Source organism: Lycium barbarum, chromosome 2 (assembly GCF_019175385.1).
Source record: "Lycium barbarum isolate Lr01 chromosome 2, ASM1917538v2, whole genome shotgun sequence".
Lineage (NCBI taxonomy): Eukaryota > Viridiplantae > Streptophyta > Magnoliopsida > Solanales > Solanaceae > Lycium > Lycium barbarum.
This window is the reverse complement of record NC_083338.1, coordinates 122,929,759-122,947,591: the sequence shown is the minus strand read 5'-3', so window position 1 is coordinate 122,947,591 and position 17,833 is coordinate 122,929,759. Positions and strand designations below refer to the sequence as shown.

General features: G+C 37.8%; 2 protein-coding genes across 5 annotated transcripts; one reads left to right on the top strand and one right to left on the bottom strand.

Annotated features, from left to right (window-relative positions):
* Positions 1 to 990: 990 nt before the first annotated feature.
* Positions 991 to 1,543, bottom strand: LOC132628841 (NADH-ubiquinone oxidoreductase chain 3). Its single transcript, XM_060344604.1, is given in 4 exon segments — positions 991 to 1,167; positions 1,169 to 1,299; positions 1,302 to 1,435; positions 1,533 to 1,543. Coding segments are annotated over 4 exon segments (453 nt in total).
* A 411-nt stretch (positions 1,544 to 1,954) lies between these two features.
* LOC132627020 (uncharacterized) lies at positions 1,955 to 16,326 on the top strand. 4 transcript variants are annotated; one of them, XM_060342069.1, is made up of 6 exons: positions 1,955 to 2,420; positions 3,610 to 4,052; positions 4,784 to 4,921; positions 12,864 to 13,103; positions 13,180 to 13,311; positions 15,899 to 16,326. In XM_060342069.1, the coding sequence occupies exons 1-5, from the start codon at positions 2,021 to 2,023 to the stop codon at positions 13,270 to 13,272; spliced, it is 1,314 nt and encodes a 437-aa protein (XP_060198052.1). In that variant the 5' UTR covers positions 1,955 to 2,020; the 3' UTR covers positions 13,273 to 13,311; positions 15,899 to 16,326. The 4 variants fall into 4 exon arrangements, with proteins under 4 accessions (XP_060198052.1, XP_060198053.1, XP_060198054.1 ...); XM_060342070.1 differs by having other exon boundaries at positions 15,891 to 16,326; XM_060342071.1 differs by having other exon boundaries at positions 13,580 to 15,965.
* The last annotated feature ends 1,507 nt before the right edge of the window (positions 16,327 to 17,833 follow it).

The window sequence follows — 17,833 nt, the reverse complement described above, 5'->3', positions numbered from 1 at the left end:
AATGGGTGATTCGTTGATATACTAAATTCCTCAAATCCTTTAGTACTAGTGGTATGATTGTTCTCAGTGTTTGACCCTATTAGTTATCGAGTAACAAATATTGCGATATACAGATGAATAAGGGTTACGATTCTAACAATTTTCAACGGGGAATGAAACAAATTTGATGACTAGAATCAGTCCTAAGGCGAAACAAACCCTAAAAAAATGAGAAATACCCTAAAAGTGAGAAATTGAAATTGTTACCACCCTTCTTCGCAACCTGAATAAGCAAGGCCTTGAAACAACAATAATCGAACTTAGCAGCTGCTCGCCCGCTTCAAAAATCACGCGACCCGATTGAAACCAGAATCAAACAACCCGATCGAAACCCTAGGTCTTCTTATAGATCGAAAACTCTAGATCTTCGTCTTTTCTCTAGATTTCTTCGAACTTAGACCGTAGCTAATCGATTAAACAATCACAGATCTTGAATGAATCGTAATGTGACCAAACCAAACGGTGTAAAGCATATCTTGAGAGAGAGAAAAAAACTCGAAAAAAACTACGGAGGGTACTATCAATCGAAAGAGATGTTCGAGAGGATCTCGATGACCCGCTTTGATACCATGTCACATTTAGAATGTGAAAATATACAATGAAACCCTAGGTTTCGTATGAGAGAGAAGGGAGAGAAGCTTTATTCATCTGAGTGAAAAATAAGAAAATGAAATGTACCTTATCTCTCTAGAACATTCTATATCTATATATATGTGTTACAAAACTAAATGTACAAGGACTAAGTTGCAAACATAAAACTATAACTTATCCACCAGTTGGGCTTTGAACCCGGACTGAATCTGTGGGTCTTAAATTAATTGGGCCAATGTCAACACAATGTGCAAAAAGATTTAATTAGAAATATGGGGAATTTTTTTAATCAAATTCTAGAAATTACAACAAGAATTTTTAATTTACCTTTGATTAGATGATTTATAGTCGAACAAATGTTTAAGTCTTGTTTAAAATGACAACAATAACATATAATCCATTAGTGCAGCCTATTCTCTTTTGATTTGAAGCATGTTGTTTTCATTCATAGAGAGATCCAATCATCGAAATCAATAGAAAGGTCATTATGGATCGCGATCCAAATGAATCAATCTTGTTGGGAGGTACTTCCCAATTAAGGAAAAGAAAAGGTTATTTTCGAATCAGGAATAACAAATAAAATGAAAACAAGATAAGATTTTATATCGAAACGACTTCTGACATCACCAGAAGGATCAAAGTCATATTTGTAGGCCTAGAATTTTTTGTATAGGTCGAACTATGGGAAGAAAATAGAAAAGAAAGACCGAGTGTGATCAAAGAAACTAGCGGGCTGATCACTAAATAGATACAAATAAGTGCAAATTCTGACACTACCACAGAAACTTGGTTCTTTTGCTCCTTGCTGGTAGAGCAGCATACCAAAAAAAAAAGCAAAAAATAGGAATGATGGCACGCAGAATGAAACTATACGACAACATCACAACATAGACGAATTTTACGAGGCTTTCATGATCAACTAGTAGATGTAGATTAAACAAATTTCGGGAAAAAAATGCCCAGTCTAATAGTGATATATAAATTGGGATGGGTAAGAGGGAGTACTAGTATTTTCTCAAAGAAAATGGGGTTCGAGTATTTTGTGTGTGTGAGTCTAAGCTAGTTTGATAATAGATTTTGCATCAGATTTTAAAAATTTATCTTTAAATATCTGTTTGAAGTGATTTAGATAAATTTTTAGAAGAAATTTCAATTTCACTCATAAAATTTTAATTTTTTTCAAATAAAATATATATCCAAACACAACTTCAAATTCTAAAATTCACACCTTAGAAAAACTTAATTTTTTTAAGTTTCAAGATTCAGCTTCAAAATCTATTGCTCAGCGGAAGGTAAATACAAGTTAATTCTTTCATTTTGGTTCAAATAATAACCGACTCTAATAGTGAAACACTCCAACCGTCAACACTCCCAGCATATACTTTTCACCATGTTGGATCGCCTCCAAATCTTGTTCCTCCTGCTCCTCCTCTCACTCTCCACCATCTCCACCTCCGAATCAGACACACCCATTTCCCGTTTCCAAAATTACCTCAGTATCAACACTGCTCATCCTAACCCAAACTACACTACCCCCATCGACTACCTCACACAATTCGCTAACACCATCCCAAATCTCCACTCCAAAATCATTCACCTCACCCCTACTATACCTCTCCTGTTATTAACCTGGCCTGGTTCCAACCCTTCACTTCCTTCCATTCTCTTCAACTCCCATCTTGACTCAGTACCCGCTGAGCCTGATAAATGGACCTACCCACCCTTTTCCGCTCACAGGGATTCTGATGGAAGAATCTTCGCACGTGGCGCCCAGGATGATAAGTGTATTGGTAATTGAACCAAAATACTCATTCCGTTTCAATTTGTTTGTCTTACTTTCCTTTTTATTCCGTATAAAAAAAAAAAATCATTCCTAGTGTTTTAACTAGGCATTAATGGTCAGCTTAATTAGTACACTTTCAGATGTGTTGCGAACACTTTTATTTTAAGCCTCTCATGTTCTCTTCAACAAGATTGGGGATATCAAAAGAAAGGGAGTCTCACCATTTCTTTTATTGTGGATATGACTATGTAATTTGCCTTAGAAAATCAGTCCTTCCCAGTAAAACGTGGGGTGTTCGAATTATAATCTTTTCCTTTTTGGCAACTCTTTAACTCTAACTTTCTACATGACATGTTTAAGATGCCGAGATTAAAGGATATTTTAGTATATTCTACTTATCTCTAGTTAACAAACACACTAGGAGCCCGTTTGGATTGGCTTATAAGTTGCTTATAAGCTGTTTTCAGTTTTTTTGAGTGTTTGGCTGGCCAGCTTAAAACCATTTTGTGCTTAAAATAAGCCCAAAAAAGTAATCGGGCCCGTTTAGCTTAGCTTATCTAAAGCAGCTTATAAGCTGTTTTCAGCTTATAAGTCGCTTTTTTAAAGCCCATCCAAACAGGCTCTAGATTAAAAAGTCTTTCTTTACATTTTTAAACTCCGTGCCAAGTCAAAACCAAACAATGAAATTGAAACTGAGGGAGTATTTTATTTATAGATTCATGATTCTTTGAATGCTCTCTGCAATTCTCCACTCTCCACAATCATGAAAATAGCTAGCAGCATCCCTATTTATAATACGCCCTCCGTCCGAATTTATGTAGCACTTTTCGAATTTCGAGATTCAAATTGGTTTTTGTTTGACCGTAATTTTTTAATATCCTTTGAATATTATGAATTGTCAATTATTGTGGCTTATTGTATTTTTATGTAGTTTTCAAATATGTAAATTTATTTCAAAAAACGTATGGGTTTAATGTTCGAATTCACGGTCAAAATAAAACAATTTGACTCTCGAAATCCAAACCGTGACACATAAATTCGGATAGACGGGAGTAGTACGAAACTTACTTTAACTCAAAACAGGAAAACCTATCCCTATATAAATTTAACTATAAATTCTAACTTGACATGAATTAAAATATCAAATGCTAATGAATTTTGATTTCCTACAACTTTGGATTAACTTTTTCCAACAGGTATGCAGTATTTGGAGGCAATCAAAGTGATTCAAAGCAGTGATCCGAATTTTGTGCCGTTGAGAAATGTTCATATTTTGTATATCCCTGAGGAGGAGGTTGGTGGGTTTGATGGGATGGGGAAGTTTGTGGAGCGTAAAGAATTTGAAGAGTTAAATGTTGGGTTTGTGATGGATGAAGGACAGGCTTCGACTAATGATGAGTTTAGAGTGTTTTATGCTGATAGGACACCTTGGCATATGGTGATTAAGGCTGTTGGAACCCCTGGACATGGTTCTAAATTGTATGATAATACTGCTATGGAGAACTTGATGAAGAGTATTGAGGTTGTTACTAAGTTTAGGGAGTCTAAGTTTGATATAGTCAAGGCTGGATTGGCTGCTAATTCTGAGGTCGTTTCAGTCAACCCAGTGTTTCTCAAGGCCGGAACTCCTTCCCCAACTGTGAGTTTTGAATTCTCGATTTAGCTTTATCTTTTGATATCTAGTATGTTTTTTCGAGCACTAGTTGATAAATTAGCAATTCGGAATGCTAAAGTTAGTCATCCGAATTAGTATTGTTTCTCTTTCCCATTCAACTTAAGAAATATGTGATGTCAATAATACTTTCTTACTGATTAGTATTTCGAATTCCCTTTAGCTTGAAATGGTATTAGCGCATTTCCCCAAGGTTCTTAAAGTATGTTGATGTATGATCAAAAGAAACCTACCAATGGGGAATAACTTTTAAGGTTAGGGTTACGAGTCGCGAACTTGATCCTGTTTAATTAACGGCTTTCTATGTTTTAGGTAACATTGGCTTATGATGCATTGAGCTTATCTCCGTGTAGTCTATGGTTGTGCTTATCAGAATTATTATCGTTTCTCTTTCGTATTCAACTTGAGAAATATGTGATGCCAATAATACTTTCTTACTGATAAGTCTTTCAAATTCTCTTTAGCTTAAAAAGTTAGTGTTTTGCCCCAAGGTTCTTAAAGTATATTGATGTATGATAAAAAAAAACCTACCAATAGGGAATAACATCTGAGGTTATGTAACAAATTATGAACTTGTTCCTGTTTAATTAACTGCTTTCTATGTATTAGATAACATTGGCTTATGGGTATCGGGTTATTTTGTTGTAATATACGGTTGTGACCTATGATTTATGGAGGCTCATGATTTGGTTGCATAGGGATTTGTGATGAACATGCAACCCTCTGAGGCTGAGGCAGGATTTGATATTAGGATGCCACCAACAACTGACCCACAACTTATGAGGAAGATAATTGAAGAGCAATGGGCACCAACTTGGAGGAACATGACATATGAGGTGAATAGTTGCTTTTTGCTATGCTTATTGTTGTTATTTTCCAGACCTTTGCTTATTTTTCCACTATTTCTGTATGATTATTCTGAAGATTCATTGTAAAATCTCTTTCTAATCTTTCTTGTAACACATAGCATATTTGAGATTTGGAAGTTATATCAATTGTTTCCAGGCATAGTTCAAATGCCTTTAGATTAAAGGAATGATGGTGCACTTTATTAGCTTTCCGGAACTGTTCTGAGAATTTTGAGGTATATCAACAGTATACTGAAATATTTGGATCACTGTTTAAAGTAGGTTGGTAATAGCAGAAAATAGTTTTCTGGTGTGGAATTCACTAACCTGTGACTTGTGGATTTATTTAAAAAGAAAAGGTTACAGGTAAGTGAAAAATTACTTGTTGAAATAATAGTCTCTTAGCCATGTTGGCTTGCTTGTACTGAAGATTAGATTGTGGCTTTGTGTGATCATCCCCGGATAAAAAGCATAGTCAGTAGGAGCTGGCCATGCTTAATTTGCCATCTAAGCCACGAGATTTGATGGAATCTGCCTCTCTCCCCGGCATTGAAGTTTTCCGTGCTGTAAGGAGAACTCATGCTGAACTGCGGCTTTGGCTGGTCTTGGACAGGCTGGTAACTGAGGTTCGCCAAAGAGTGTTTTTCTTGTTGTCTTGTCACCTTGAGCTCCTACTCTCGAGCAAAGTGGATTTCTACTTTACCAGTATGTTGGGGGAACTGGTGCATATGTCATTAATACCCATATTGATTTACTCCTGTATGAATGACGTGGTTATTATAGTAGGAGGTGAAATCAAAAAGTCATTCATCAAGAAGCCAAGATGTGTTGATTCAACTGAAGGAACTGATGCCAGTGTGGCTGTATCTTACAGTTTTATCTGTCTGAGTTGGGTTCTGTGGTTATTATAGTAGGAGGTGAATCAAAAAGTCATTCATCAAGAAGCCAAGATGTGTTGATTCAACTGAAGGAACTGATGTCAGTGTGGTTGAATCTTACAGTTTTATCTGTCTGAGTTGGGAGAACTATGAGTTAAAGTCTTTTTCTCAGGTTCTTGCCCAACTTCAAGTTCATGAACCGAGTGAAATCAGGTCCTAAAGAAGTAAAGCTTCGAGGAGTATTGGGTCCCACCGGTCATCCAACACCATCCATATCTGGGAGTGAGCTTGTGCTGGAAAATCATTTAGCAGAAGTAGACATGGGGCGCACACCCACCTTTTGCTGCAAATCCTTTTGTTAGTCCAAATCAACAATACGTCCGACCACGCTAGCCCGGCAAGCGAATGATAACCAAGACCAACCCAGCCTGTAGTGACTTCTATCTGGAACTCTGCTTCTGACCAGACAAGCCATCAATTCCACAATCATCTTGAGTGCACTGACCGAAATAATGAGGCAGTACTTTGGCATTAACTTCAAGCCAATAGACAAGTCTGTACCCCCGCCTTTTTTCTAATGAAAATAGACGAATCTGTACCTGTCCTGACTTGATCGTCAGATGTGCCTCTTCCAATAGGTTTCTATGTCATATTTTGAGAGGATGCCTAATCTACCCTAGAGCGCATTAACACGTTTACTACAGAATTTGGAGAGGTTGTGCATAAAGAATGGCATAAGCTTCAGCTCTTTCCCTTGTTGCCAATAAAGACCATCTTTTGCCTAAGACTTATCGCTGCCTGCCAATTCAGTTCAAAATGGGCTGACATGGAACGAATGTTCCATGACCGATTTTATAGGCTACAGCCAAAAGTTGTATATCGCTGACCTCGTCAACTTGAAACAGCAGATTGATGAATCCATTGTTGCTTGCACGAAGAGATTTTAGAAGATGTGCACTAGATGCAATGTTCAATGGTCAGACTCTCGGTATGTCAGTATTTTTTTATTTTTTTTGATCAGGTAAAAGTATTTCATTCATAAACAAGGCCAAAATCGGCCGTATACAAGTGGTATACCAAAAGGTAAAGCATCTACAAAAACATATGATTCTCTACAAAATCCACCCAATCGTCTATACAACAAGGGACTTTCTGGGTGCACCAAAAAGCAATAAGGGAATGAAGACTACTCCTCAACTGGGTAAAGCTCGTCTCTACTCCTTCAAAAGCTCTCCTATTTCTCTCTTTCCAAACAATCCACATTAACGCAAGTGGAACAACTTTGCATGCCCTTCATCTTCTTCTCCTCCTCCCGCTCTTCCTACTGACCGTGAACTCCTTCACAGTATTTGGCATCACCCAAGGAGTATCAAACCACCTAAACATACCCCACCATAACCTCATCGTCAATCCATAATGTAAAAGAAGATTCATGTCATCGCCCGTCTCCTTGCACATGTAGCACCAACTGATGCATACAACCTTTCGCTTGCTCAGATTTTCTGCTGTCAAAATCGCACCTCTAGCGTCTAACCAAGTAAAAAAACACACTTCTTGGAACTTTTGGAATCCATATTGCATTACATGGAAACAGTTGCGCCACCCTAACCAAAAGCTTCTCATAGAAGGTCTTCACAGAGAACACAACATTATTCCCCAATTTCCACCACCATGCTTTAGGATTAATACTCGGATTGACTTGGCTATGAAGTAACAATCTTTGGAACTCAACTACTTCCCACTCACTAAAATCCTTCCTGAATCTTAAGTCCCAAAAGCTCTCTCCACCTTGTATCCCCCTAATTTGTTGAATTGTCAACTCTTTGGCAAGAAATTCTGTACAAACTATGGAATTCATCTTTCAAAATCACATCCCTACACCATCTATGTCCCCAAAAATCTATTCTCTTCCCGTATCCGACCTTGAATGAGGTGTTCCCCCAGAAATCATCCCATCCCTCCAAAATATTCCTCCCTCCATAGGCCACACCCAAAAGGAAAAGTGATATCTCTAGTTCTCCACCCTCCTTCCATAATCCCATATTTTTCCTTTAAAACCCCCCTTCACGGAGCTTGTGTCTCCGCGCCGAACCTCCACAACCATTTACCCAAAAGAGCTTTATTAAAGGCTTTCAAGTCTTTAATCCCAAGGCCTCCCCATTTTTTAGGAGATGTATCTCCCAACACACCAAGTGGAACTTCTTTGTCCCATCCGCCGCATCCTAAGAAAATTTCTTTGAATCCTTTGCAACTTTTCCATAACCAAAGTTGGAGCAAGAAACAGTGACATTTATTAAGTGGGGATAGTTGAGAGAGTACTCTTAATAAGCACTTCCTTCCCTCCTTTAGACAAATACTTTTTCGGTATGTCAGTATCTCCATGGTCGACTGTCAACATGCATACTTGGTTCAAAGAAATGCTCATAGCATAAGAGGAAAAGGTCCTCAAGACCTCATCTCGTGTTCATTGTTGCTTATGTGGACCAACCGAACCTAAACCTTCTGACTAGTAGTGGTCTGCATAGGTTCATGCAATTGAAATCATCCTGGTAAAACCGTATTCTTGTCCCACTCTCAAGTTGTCAAAAGATAAGGAGTTGGTGAATATTGAGGAAAGAAAAAAGCTACAGAACTTCCATCAACCAAAGAATTGAAGAACAAACGGTATTTCAAGTAACAGCAACAACAACATACCCAGTGTAATCTCAGAAGTGGGGTTCGGGAAGGGTAGGATGTATGCAGATCTTACCCCTACCTTTGTGGGGTAGAGAGGTTGTTTTCGATGACCCTAGGCTCGAAAGAAAAGACAGGGATGTGAAGCATGGTATCAAGAAAAATATGACAATAAAATACCAAGAAATCAAATGAGGCAACAAATATTAATACACCTTGAAGAATAGAAACTACGGAATTACTAACTAATACTACTAATAAGGAGATCACTTGGCTACCTACTAACCTTCTAGCCTAATCCTTGACCTCCACACTTTTCTATCTAGGGTCATGTCCTCATTAAGCTGAAGCTGTGGTATGTCCTGTCTATTCATTTCCCCCAGTTCTTCTTCAGCCTACCTCTACCTCTCATAATTCCTGTTATAGCCAATCTCTCACACCTCCTTACTGGCGCATCAACACACCTCCTCTTCACATGCCTGAACTATCTCAATCTCGATTCCATCATCTTGTTCGCCACGGGGCCACTTCCACCTCGCCCCGTATAACTTCGTTCCTAATCATATCCCTCCTATCCAGCACTTTGCCCCATACAACAAGGTCGGTCTAACCACCACGCGGTAGAATTTACCTTTAAGCCTTAGTGACATATTCTTATCGCACAGTAACCCGGATGCGAGCCTCCATTTCACCCACTCCTTCCCCAATACGATGAGTGACATCATCATCAATCTCACCATCTCCTTCTTTTAAGGACCCAACATACTTGAAACTACCTTTCTTGGGTAGGACTTGTGCATCGATTTTCGCTTCCACCTCCACCTCCTATGTCGCATCACTGAACTCTTATAATCATACTAACAACAACTGTGTCATCTTTGATAATGCTATCTAGATAGCAGTCAACAATGACATGTTCGTGCTATCTGACAGGTGTATGTCATCTCTGATATGGTGACTGATGTTGACTCTTTCTTTCCATTATCTGCCAGTGTGGTGGATTACTGATACTGCTTCCAAATCTCAGTGTGGAAGTATGTGACAATCTTAAACTGTTAGGAAAACATACTTTTATTTACTTAATTATGTCTTCAACACGCCCTCTCACGTGCGATCCTATTTCTTTTACATGGAGGCAAGCACGTGAAGATTCTTTTTGAGAATAGGTGGCAGTAAAACTCGATCCCATGACTTCTGCCTGCTCTGCTACCATGTTAAAGTGTGTGACTATCTCATCTAAAAGTTTAAGATGTTAGAGAGAATACACATTTAGTTACTTAGTTATATCCTTGACATGTCCACTAACATGTGGGTCTGATTCTTTCATAAGGCAAGCACATGATTTTTTTTTTTTTTGGATAATGATGGCGGTGAGACTCAAACCAAGAAGCTCTGCGTGCTTTGAAGCCATATTAAAGTGTGAATCATCTAATCTAAAAACTTAAGTTATTAGAGAGAACCCTTCTATTTACTTAGTCATATCTTCAACACTCAACAAGATGTGTCAGCTTCTCAAAGGAGGGAAGCATGTCAGAAGGAGTTGAGAATGAAGGGAAACACCACCCCAGAAGAAATCGCGGGAGCTTGGTGGACAGGAAGAAATCATGTCTGGAAGGAAAATCTATTGATAGAAATAACATTGCAGTTGGCAAGGGCTGGAGTCCAAACAATAAAAGCAAAAAAAGTTGATCACTCCTCCTAAGTCTCATTAAGAAAGAGCTGACTCTCAGAGAGAAGAAGTGTCTATTGGAGGCAACATCGATAAACGAGTCTCAAATCTTTTCTATCTTTGTCACTGATAAGAAGATTTAACAACAGTTCCAGAATTTGAAGTTCATGATTCTGGATTCTAGCCCTTAGGAGTTACTGAATTCTAAATTTATAATTTGTACGTATTGCATGTATTTTTTATGACAAGTACAAGGTTTGGGCCAAACCCACCGGTTAACCGGTATTGTAAACGATGCATCCGCCACTGTTGAGGAAGATGATCGAGTCTAAAGCTATGTTGAGGACACATTTAGCTATAATTGGCTGATTCTTAGTTCTCTCTAGATTTCCACTCTCACTCACATGTTAGCTTTTAGATGAGTTGGTCACACATTTCAACGTTAAGAAAGACCAATGGGTTGTCAACAAGAGGTAAGAGAAGACGACGCTGCCAACTGCAACTCCTACCATTGAACTAGAGAAGAGGAAACAACGACAAATAGTCGAACATAGACTCAAGCAAGTCATTCAGAAGCTAGTGGAAAAGCAGCAGAAGAGTCAAAGCGCAGAGCCATCAAATGGAAAAAGAAAAAAGAAAAAAAAAATCGACTATGTATGGTTTAGTCAGGAAACCACAACTCAAGGCCCCTGTCTCAGTATATCTGTTGAGCATACTCTTCAGCGAATTCTTGGCATGGTCCAGTGACTTGGAAAAATTAGGAAAAAGATGTATGTGCAGCGAAGCAGAATGACCTGTGTTGACACGAGATGAGATGGAGTGCCATACCAGCTACTAAGTGTGGTAGGAGGTGGTTGGATACCACTAACCAACTGAAGCTTGAGGCCGTTCAACTGTTTTCTGTGCGAACTTGAACAGAAGTGAGAAACGCTTGTCTCGTAGATGTTCCAATTTGATTGTACCTATTGTTCTATCTACGTTTTATTGGAGCCTTCTGCCACCAGTTCACCAAACTGCCCACCTTACATCTTTGCTAGAAAGTACTTTCTTGATTTTAGGGATTGCTTGATCGCTTCTATAAGGGGAAGTTCTACAGTTTTCACACACCTGTTTCCTACCATCTCCTAAGTGTGGCTATCTCTGCCTAATTTTTGGAGTGATAAGAGGGAGAAAAAAGGAAGAGGTAATATGATTACCTAAATATTAATATGAATCTTACAAGGAACTAATTTTGAAGTAATAATGGGGGAAGGTTACAGTTGGAGAAGAAATTCTTTCGCCTCGAGTTTCGTAAATTTATTTGAAATGTCCTGCCACCAGAGTTTGATCATTATGATCAATCTTGTCCTACTCCCTTCTACTGCAGTGTTTCTATTGAATCCCAAGATTTGTTGTGGTTTGGGATGATGTAATATGCATATAGTTGTTCCTGTTTCTCCATCTCCGATGTAGATCTCCCTGGTTCTTCAGATGTCTTCATCAATACTTTTGCAGATCCAAAAAATTCGGTTACTTTCAACTCTAATGTTATTGACGAAGATTTCCTTCTTCCCATCCTTTCAAACCACGTGGCTGACTCTCCCTTTTTACCTATGATTTCATGACTTTTCCCCAGCTAAGAAGAGACTTTCCTTTTCCATCTAAAACGGATTTTACACTAATTTTCACGTCGTTATAACTGCTACTATGTGATCAATTTAAATCTTGGGTTCTATCAATCTGGACCTCAAGATGATAAAGTAAAGTGTACCTGCTGTGGGGAGACGTGTTAGGAAGAGAGAGTTTTGAGAAGAGGAAGGATCGGAGAAGTCGAGAAGAAAGGTTTCGTTGGAAATCACAAATTAGGATTAATTTGGCTGGAAATCTAGAGAAAAGTAAGAGCTTAAGAGTACACATTTAGCTACAATTGTCTGATTCTTGTGTTTCTGAAGCTCTTCAATGACGGGAAATTCTCTCTTTAAGGTGGGCTCCATTAAAACTTTTTGATCATTGATATCCAAAAGTGCCGGATAGTGTAATGGAAAAGCTCTTTTTGGGAAGTAGTCACGATATTCTCTATTTATCAATCGGTCCATCAATCAACTATGCCTCAATTTGAATCCTCTGTAATTATTCCGCTGCAACTCTATTTATTCAAGACAAACTTTTTGGGGGGGACAACTCTAAGTAGAGAGTATATAAGTTTATTTGAAGTAGATACATCATTTCTAATGTAAGTAATGCTTGGCCTCATTGTTAGGTAGATGAAGCTTTTTTTATCCCGTTCCCACTTTTATGTTTAAATCACCAATTTTAAAGAACTTTACATTTGGGTTAAATATGTTATTTGTTTCACTAAACACAAAAAATAGGATAAGGTGTACTTTTGGTCTTCTTTATGTGGGAGAGGCAGGGGGCTAGCCTCATCTCCTCTCCTCATTAGTAGTAGTATTTAGTAATCGCGTAGTTTCTTATTCTCCTAATGTGTATTACTATATGATGTTTCATTTGCTTTGTATCTTGCTATTTTGCTGTCATATTTTCCCTGCTTCGAGAACCTCTCTTAGAGTCGAGGGTCTATCGGGAACAACCTCCCTACCCCACAAAGGTAGAGGCAAGGTCTGCGTACATCCTACCCTCCCCAGACCCCACTTGTGGGATTACACTGGGTATGTTGTTGTTGTTTGTGTACTTTTGGTCTTCTGATTTCAGGCTTCTTGTAATGTGGCAGATAACTGAGAAGGGATTCCTAAGGGATAACAAGGGACGTCCTCTGATGACTCTTGCTTCCGATTCCAACCCTTGGTGGTCCATTTTCAATGAAGCTGTTACTAGAGCTGGTGGCAAACTCTCCAAGCCTGAAATATTAGCTTCGACTACTGATGCTCGATTCATGAGACGGCTGGGAATTCCCTCCTTTGGTTTCTCCCCTATGAAGAACACCCCCATCTTACTTCATGACCACAATGAGGTTTGTCACTGCTTCTCTCTATGACAAGTCAATAGTCATTTGTTTCTCTGATGCCAATCATTTGTTCTCCTGGCAGTTCCTCAAGGATACTGTTTACTTGGAGGGGATTAAGGTGTATGAATCCATTATAAAGTCATTAAGTTCCTTTGAGGGATCTTATGAACACTGATGCAATGGGTTTCTCAACAATGAAGCATTTGAAAACTTGGTATGATATTCATCTCTTTTGAGTGTTGCTTAATTTCAAGGTATGCAAGTTTTAATCTGCACATGCTATAAGCATTAGTCCAGGTCCTTTAGACACAAATCTTAATATGTTAACTTCTTATATAGCATCTTCTTAATTGTATTAGTGGCATTTAATGTTTGTCCCCTTACAAAATTTTGGCATCATTGAAAATGTACTGTGGAAGATTTCTCCTCCTATCAGCTGGCTGGTGTCCTTTCAAGCTAAGATTAGTTGGGTGAACTTGCAGTTTCATGCGTAGGTTGGTTGGTTGATTGTGTCTCATGACTTGAATCTCAGCTGTCCTGCCCAACACCAAAACAGAACCAAATTGTTAATCAGATGAAGTTTCCTGCCAATACCTTTTTGATCAAGTCCCAGAAAGAATATTCTAATTAGTTTAAGCATCATGTAATGCAAACAGATGATGTTTCAAGTGGGGTGAACTATATCTATTTCCTTTGATTCGGTGTAGTTTAGCTTATGCAAAAAATTTGTCTGCTTCAATGTCTGGATGAGTTCTCACTTAGCACTTTCTTAGACATTCTAGCATTTGCTAATAGATTTAGTCATCGCTTATAAATCTACTCGCTGAAAGTCAATTGCAAGTGACATGAGTGCAAACCCCTGGGAAAAAAGTAAGGAAGAAGTGACTGATTGCTGAGAATTCGGACTACTCCTGATAAAATATTACTGCATAGCATAACTAGAGCGTTGGCTGCAAAAGGGGAGATTATCACGTTGCTGTGCATAAGAAGTTGGAAAGTTCAGTTTTCATAAGAACTTTTTCCAGCACAGGAACGTTAACTAACAGTTGATAATAAAAATTCTCTGTTTGATAAAGATCCTTTCCAGAACATGAATGTTAACTAACAGTTTTACTGTTAAATTTCATCATCTGAATGTGGAAGCAGAGAAGATTTGTCTAATAGCCCCAATAATCTTTGCGATAATCCTTCTCTACGACTTACCTTCTTGCAAATGAATAATGTCACATAGAAAGAGTGTCCTTGTTCTTTTGCACATAATGCACCAAATTGACCTATAGAATTGATTGCCTTTCAACTGTATTGATCTTAAGCTTTTGATGAAGCGAAGGCCACACAAGGGCCTATTTTACTGAAACATGAAATTTTCAAATAAGAAAGGCCACAGCGGAATTCCTTAAGGGTTGTGAAAAAAATCAGATACGAGAACTGGATTCGAATGTTAAAATCTTACTAAACTATAGATTCTTTTATTCTCTTTTGTGTTTTTAAGGAATTCCCTGAAAAAGAGTTTCTTTTCTAATTGCGAAACAAAATGATGTACATTTTTTCTGGTAACCAATTGCATCTGAGATGTTAAGCAGTAGGATTAACTTCTTTTCTTCACTGCAACTCCTGCCCCTCAGGCTATTAGTAAGAAACTAAAGTTGGAAATTAACCTAATGCAAGAACTTCACATAACACGATTCAGGCACACCACAATTTTGTTTGGGTGTGAACACTTAGCCTGGCTTACTCAATCATTTTTGGATTTACCAAATGAACCTTGTGGAATTAAACATTCATAAGAGATTCTTCATGTCAGTTTAATCAAAAGAGATGGACGAGTCTTTGTTTCTTTATATGCTATTAAGACATTGTGACTTCAACCAGACATCTTCAAAATTAACTTGTAGACTCTGGGGTCGTTTGGTACAAAGATAAGTTATACATGGATTAATAGCGCAGGGATTAGTAATGTAGGGATTAGTAATACATGGATTAGTAATACAGGGATTATTTTTGTTGGGTGTTTGGTTCATTACACTAAAATTGGACACAAAAGATACCATTTGAATATTTATTTATTTTTAAAACTTAAGAAATAATTTGTTACAATTATACCCTTGAATGCTTGGTCTTTATAGTTTTGTTGGAACAAAACAAGGCTAATTTTGTCATTTTAGTTTTTTTATCCCTGATAAGCTATCCATGGATAAGTTATCCCTGGGTGGTGGTGGGATAAGATAATACACCCTTTGGTGTATTAAATAATCCATGCATTAGTTATACATGTCCCAAAATATCAACCAAACATGGTATAAAATAATATCACATCTAATACTATGACTATTTTAGCTAAGGCCTCCTGCCAAATGAGCTCTAAGTGCTTTCTGCTTATCCTGTTATTTACCATCTTTTGCTAACAAGTTACCAGTGAGTTGCCGGTTACCGTCTCCTATGTAGTCTGTCATATATGATCCTGAAATGTGTTGAGGACATGAGAACCGGAAATAGTGATCTCTGTATCAGTGGAAACCGCAGCTTGTTTTATCTGAAGTTTTAACCGTTCACACCTTTGTTCCTTGTAACATATTCTTCCCCGCGCTTTGCTTTGTCTTCTATATATCGCTCTGGATATGTCTGAAGTTTAATCCTGTTCAAACTGTGGACTTGAATGAACATGTCAATGGTTGTCTGATGTATTAACATCTCATAACTGCTAATTCGAGAATTGATTTTCGGTAGTCAGTTTCCAACAAACTCTAGGCGTTGACACAGAATTAATCCAAGCTCTGAAATCATGTTTATTAGTTTTGCAGGGGATCTCTCTTTTGGAAATGATGATTTGTCCACACAATATAATTTTATAACATCATTTACAATCTAGAGGGGGAAAAGTGTGTTACACTTGAGAGTTGAGACTCGTGTAAATGTAAGTGTACCACTTGCAATAAATTAGGTTGACAAAGCATGCAGACTATGCTTCTTTGGAGCTTCTACCATTTATTCTCTGATGTAGAAACCCATCTGGAGTTTTTTTTTTTTTTTTAATTCTTTTGACCTTTTCATCAAAAATAAAGAAAAAGAAGCAGCCCATCTGGAGTTTAATCAGTCAATATTTCTACCTATGTCAAATAATGTATTGGTAAATTTGCAGAACTTATGCTGCAGTTTAAATGTTTGTAATATCTTGATCTGGTGACATGTATTCCTTACGAGCAGTATGGAAAAAAGCGTGGTTTATTTATTGCTGAAGTTGCAGAATTTTTTTTACAGTTTAATGGTTCGTATCATGTTAATCTGGGTAGCACTCCATGTATTTCTTTCCAATAGTGAGCAAATTTTACATCTTAATCTGCTGATTCTCAAAACAGTGTTTCTTTTTGCTTCCCATCCCTGATTCCGGTTAATTTCCAGTAGTGAGCAAATTTTACATCTTAATTTGGTGATTCACAAAACAGTGTTCTGAAAGCAGGTAGCTTATCATATACATGTGACATTGTTATCCGTAGTGTTATCCGTTTCCTATTTTTCTATGTCAGTCTATCTGTCTAGATGTATATGCTTTTATTATTTTTTGGATATTAAATGTGACGTCCTATTATATAAATCTGAGAGGAATGTAGGTGCTTCCAGGATGCTGCTACCTTCATGGTTCTTGCCTCTTTTTCAAACTACATACTTCAAGATTCAGAGCCTCTATATGATTTTTTTGGCCCATCCTTCCAACCTAATCTCCAAATCTCATTTCATCAAATATTTCAAAATTGGGCTATTTGACTTGATTTGATTGGTCTAACCTTATTAGCTGGCAAACGTCTGCATCTATTGATTTCTTATATGTTGGCCACATTATTGCATTTTGTCTTGTTTCCATTTGATAGGCCATAGGTACGGAACGTCCTTTCGGCATGGTGTTGCTTCATGCTATTATTTTAAAAGTCCCCACATGCTGATTTCAAGACGATTGAACTAGGAGTTGATTGATGGTTTTGGGGATTGGAAAAGAATCATTCATGCTCATTAGTTTTGTTGTCCTTTGGTTACTGAGAAGTGAAATTGGTAAATGGTGTCCTTGATTTAGTGTGGAGGATGGAGTGGGATAGTTGGGATCTCTCCATCCGTAATCAAGTTCGATCCTTGGGAATGGAGAAGCTTTACCCCCAGTAGACCTACGTCAACACAGATTTGAATTAATTGGGCTAGTAGACTTCGGATATTGAATGGTTAAATCGAAAAAATGATATTGATTTGTCACGGAGGGGTGTGGTGAGATAATTGGGACTCCTCCACGCTTAATTAGGTTCAAGCCATAGAAATGAAGAACTTCTTTGATATGGAGTGCTCTGCCCCTTCGTAGACAGACTTCAAATACTTAGATGGTTAAACTAAAAGAAAATTTCCTCGATTTTCCCTTTGGGTTGTGGTGTTAAGGAGGGAAAATTTTAGTATAGAATTGTTAAAGCAGAACTTATTGTAGTACCAACCGAGAGTAGTTATTAGGACTTGCTGTTTCAATTGGAATCTAATTGCGAATGTTACCTCCACCCCTTCATATGACTAAACAGACCCTACGTTCCCATGAACCAAACATGCAATGAGCATAAGTTATTTTGAAATAGAAGATTACCTATTTCACGAGTGAAAATGATCAAATTTTCTTCAAGAATCTTTGTAATTTGATTAATATCAACAACTTATCAAGTATGAAGAGGGAGAGTAACTTCCAGGAAATAGAGAACAATATTTGTGAA

Bases quoted from the DNA above. Each gene is read 5' to 3' on its own strand.
- LOC132627020 (XM_060342069.1), top strand. From the start codon at position 2,021: ATGTTGGATCGCCTCCAAATCTTGTTCCTCCTGCTCCTCCTCTCACTC. The intron at 2,421-3,609 runs GTAATTGAACCA...TTTTTCCAACAG, and splicing joins CCAGGATGATAAGTGTATTG to GTATGCAGTATTTGGAGGCA. The intron at 4,053-4,783 runs GTGAGTTTTGAA...TTGGTTGCATAG, and splicing joins CCGGAACTCCTTCCCCAACT to GGATTTGTGATGAACATGCA.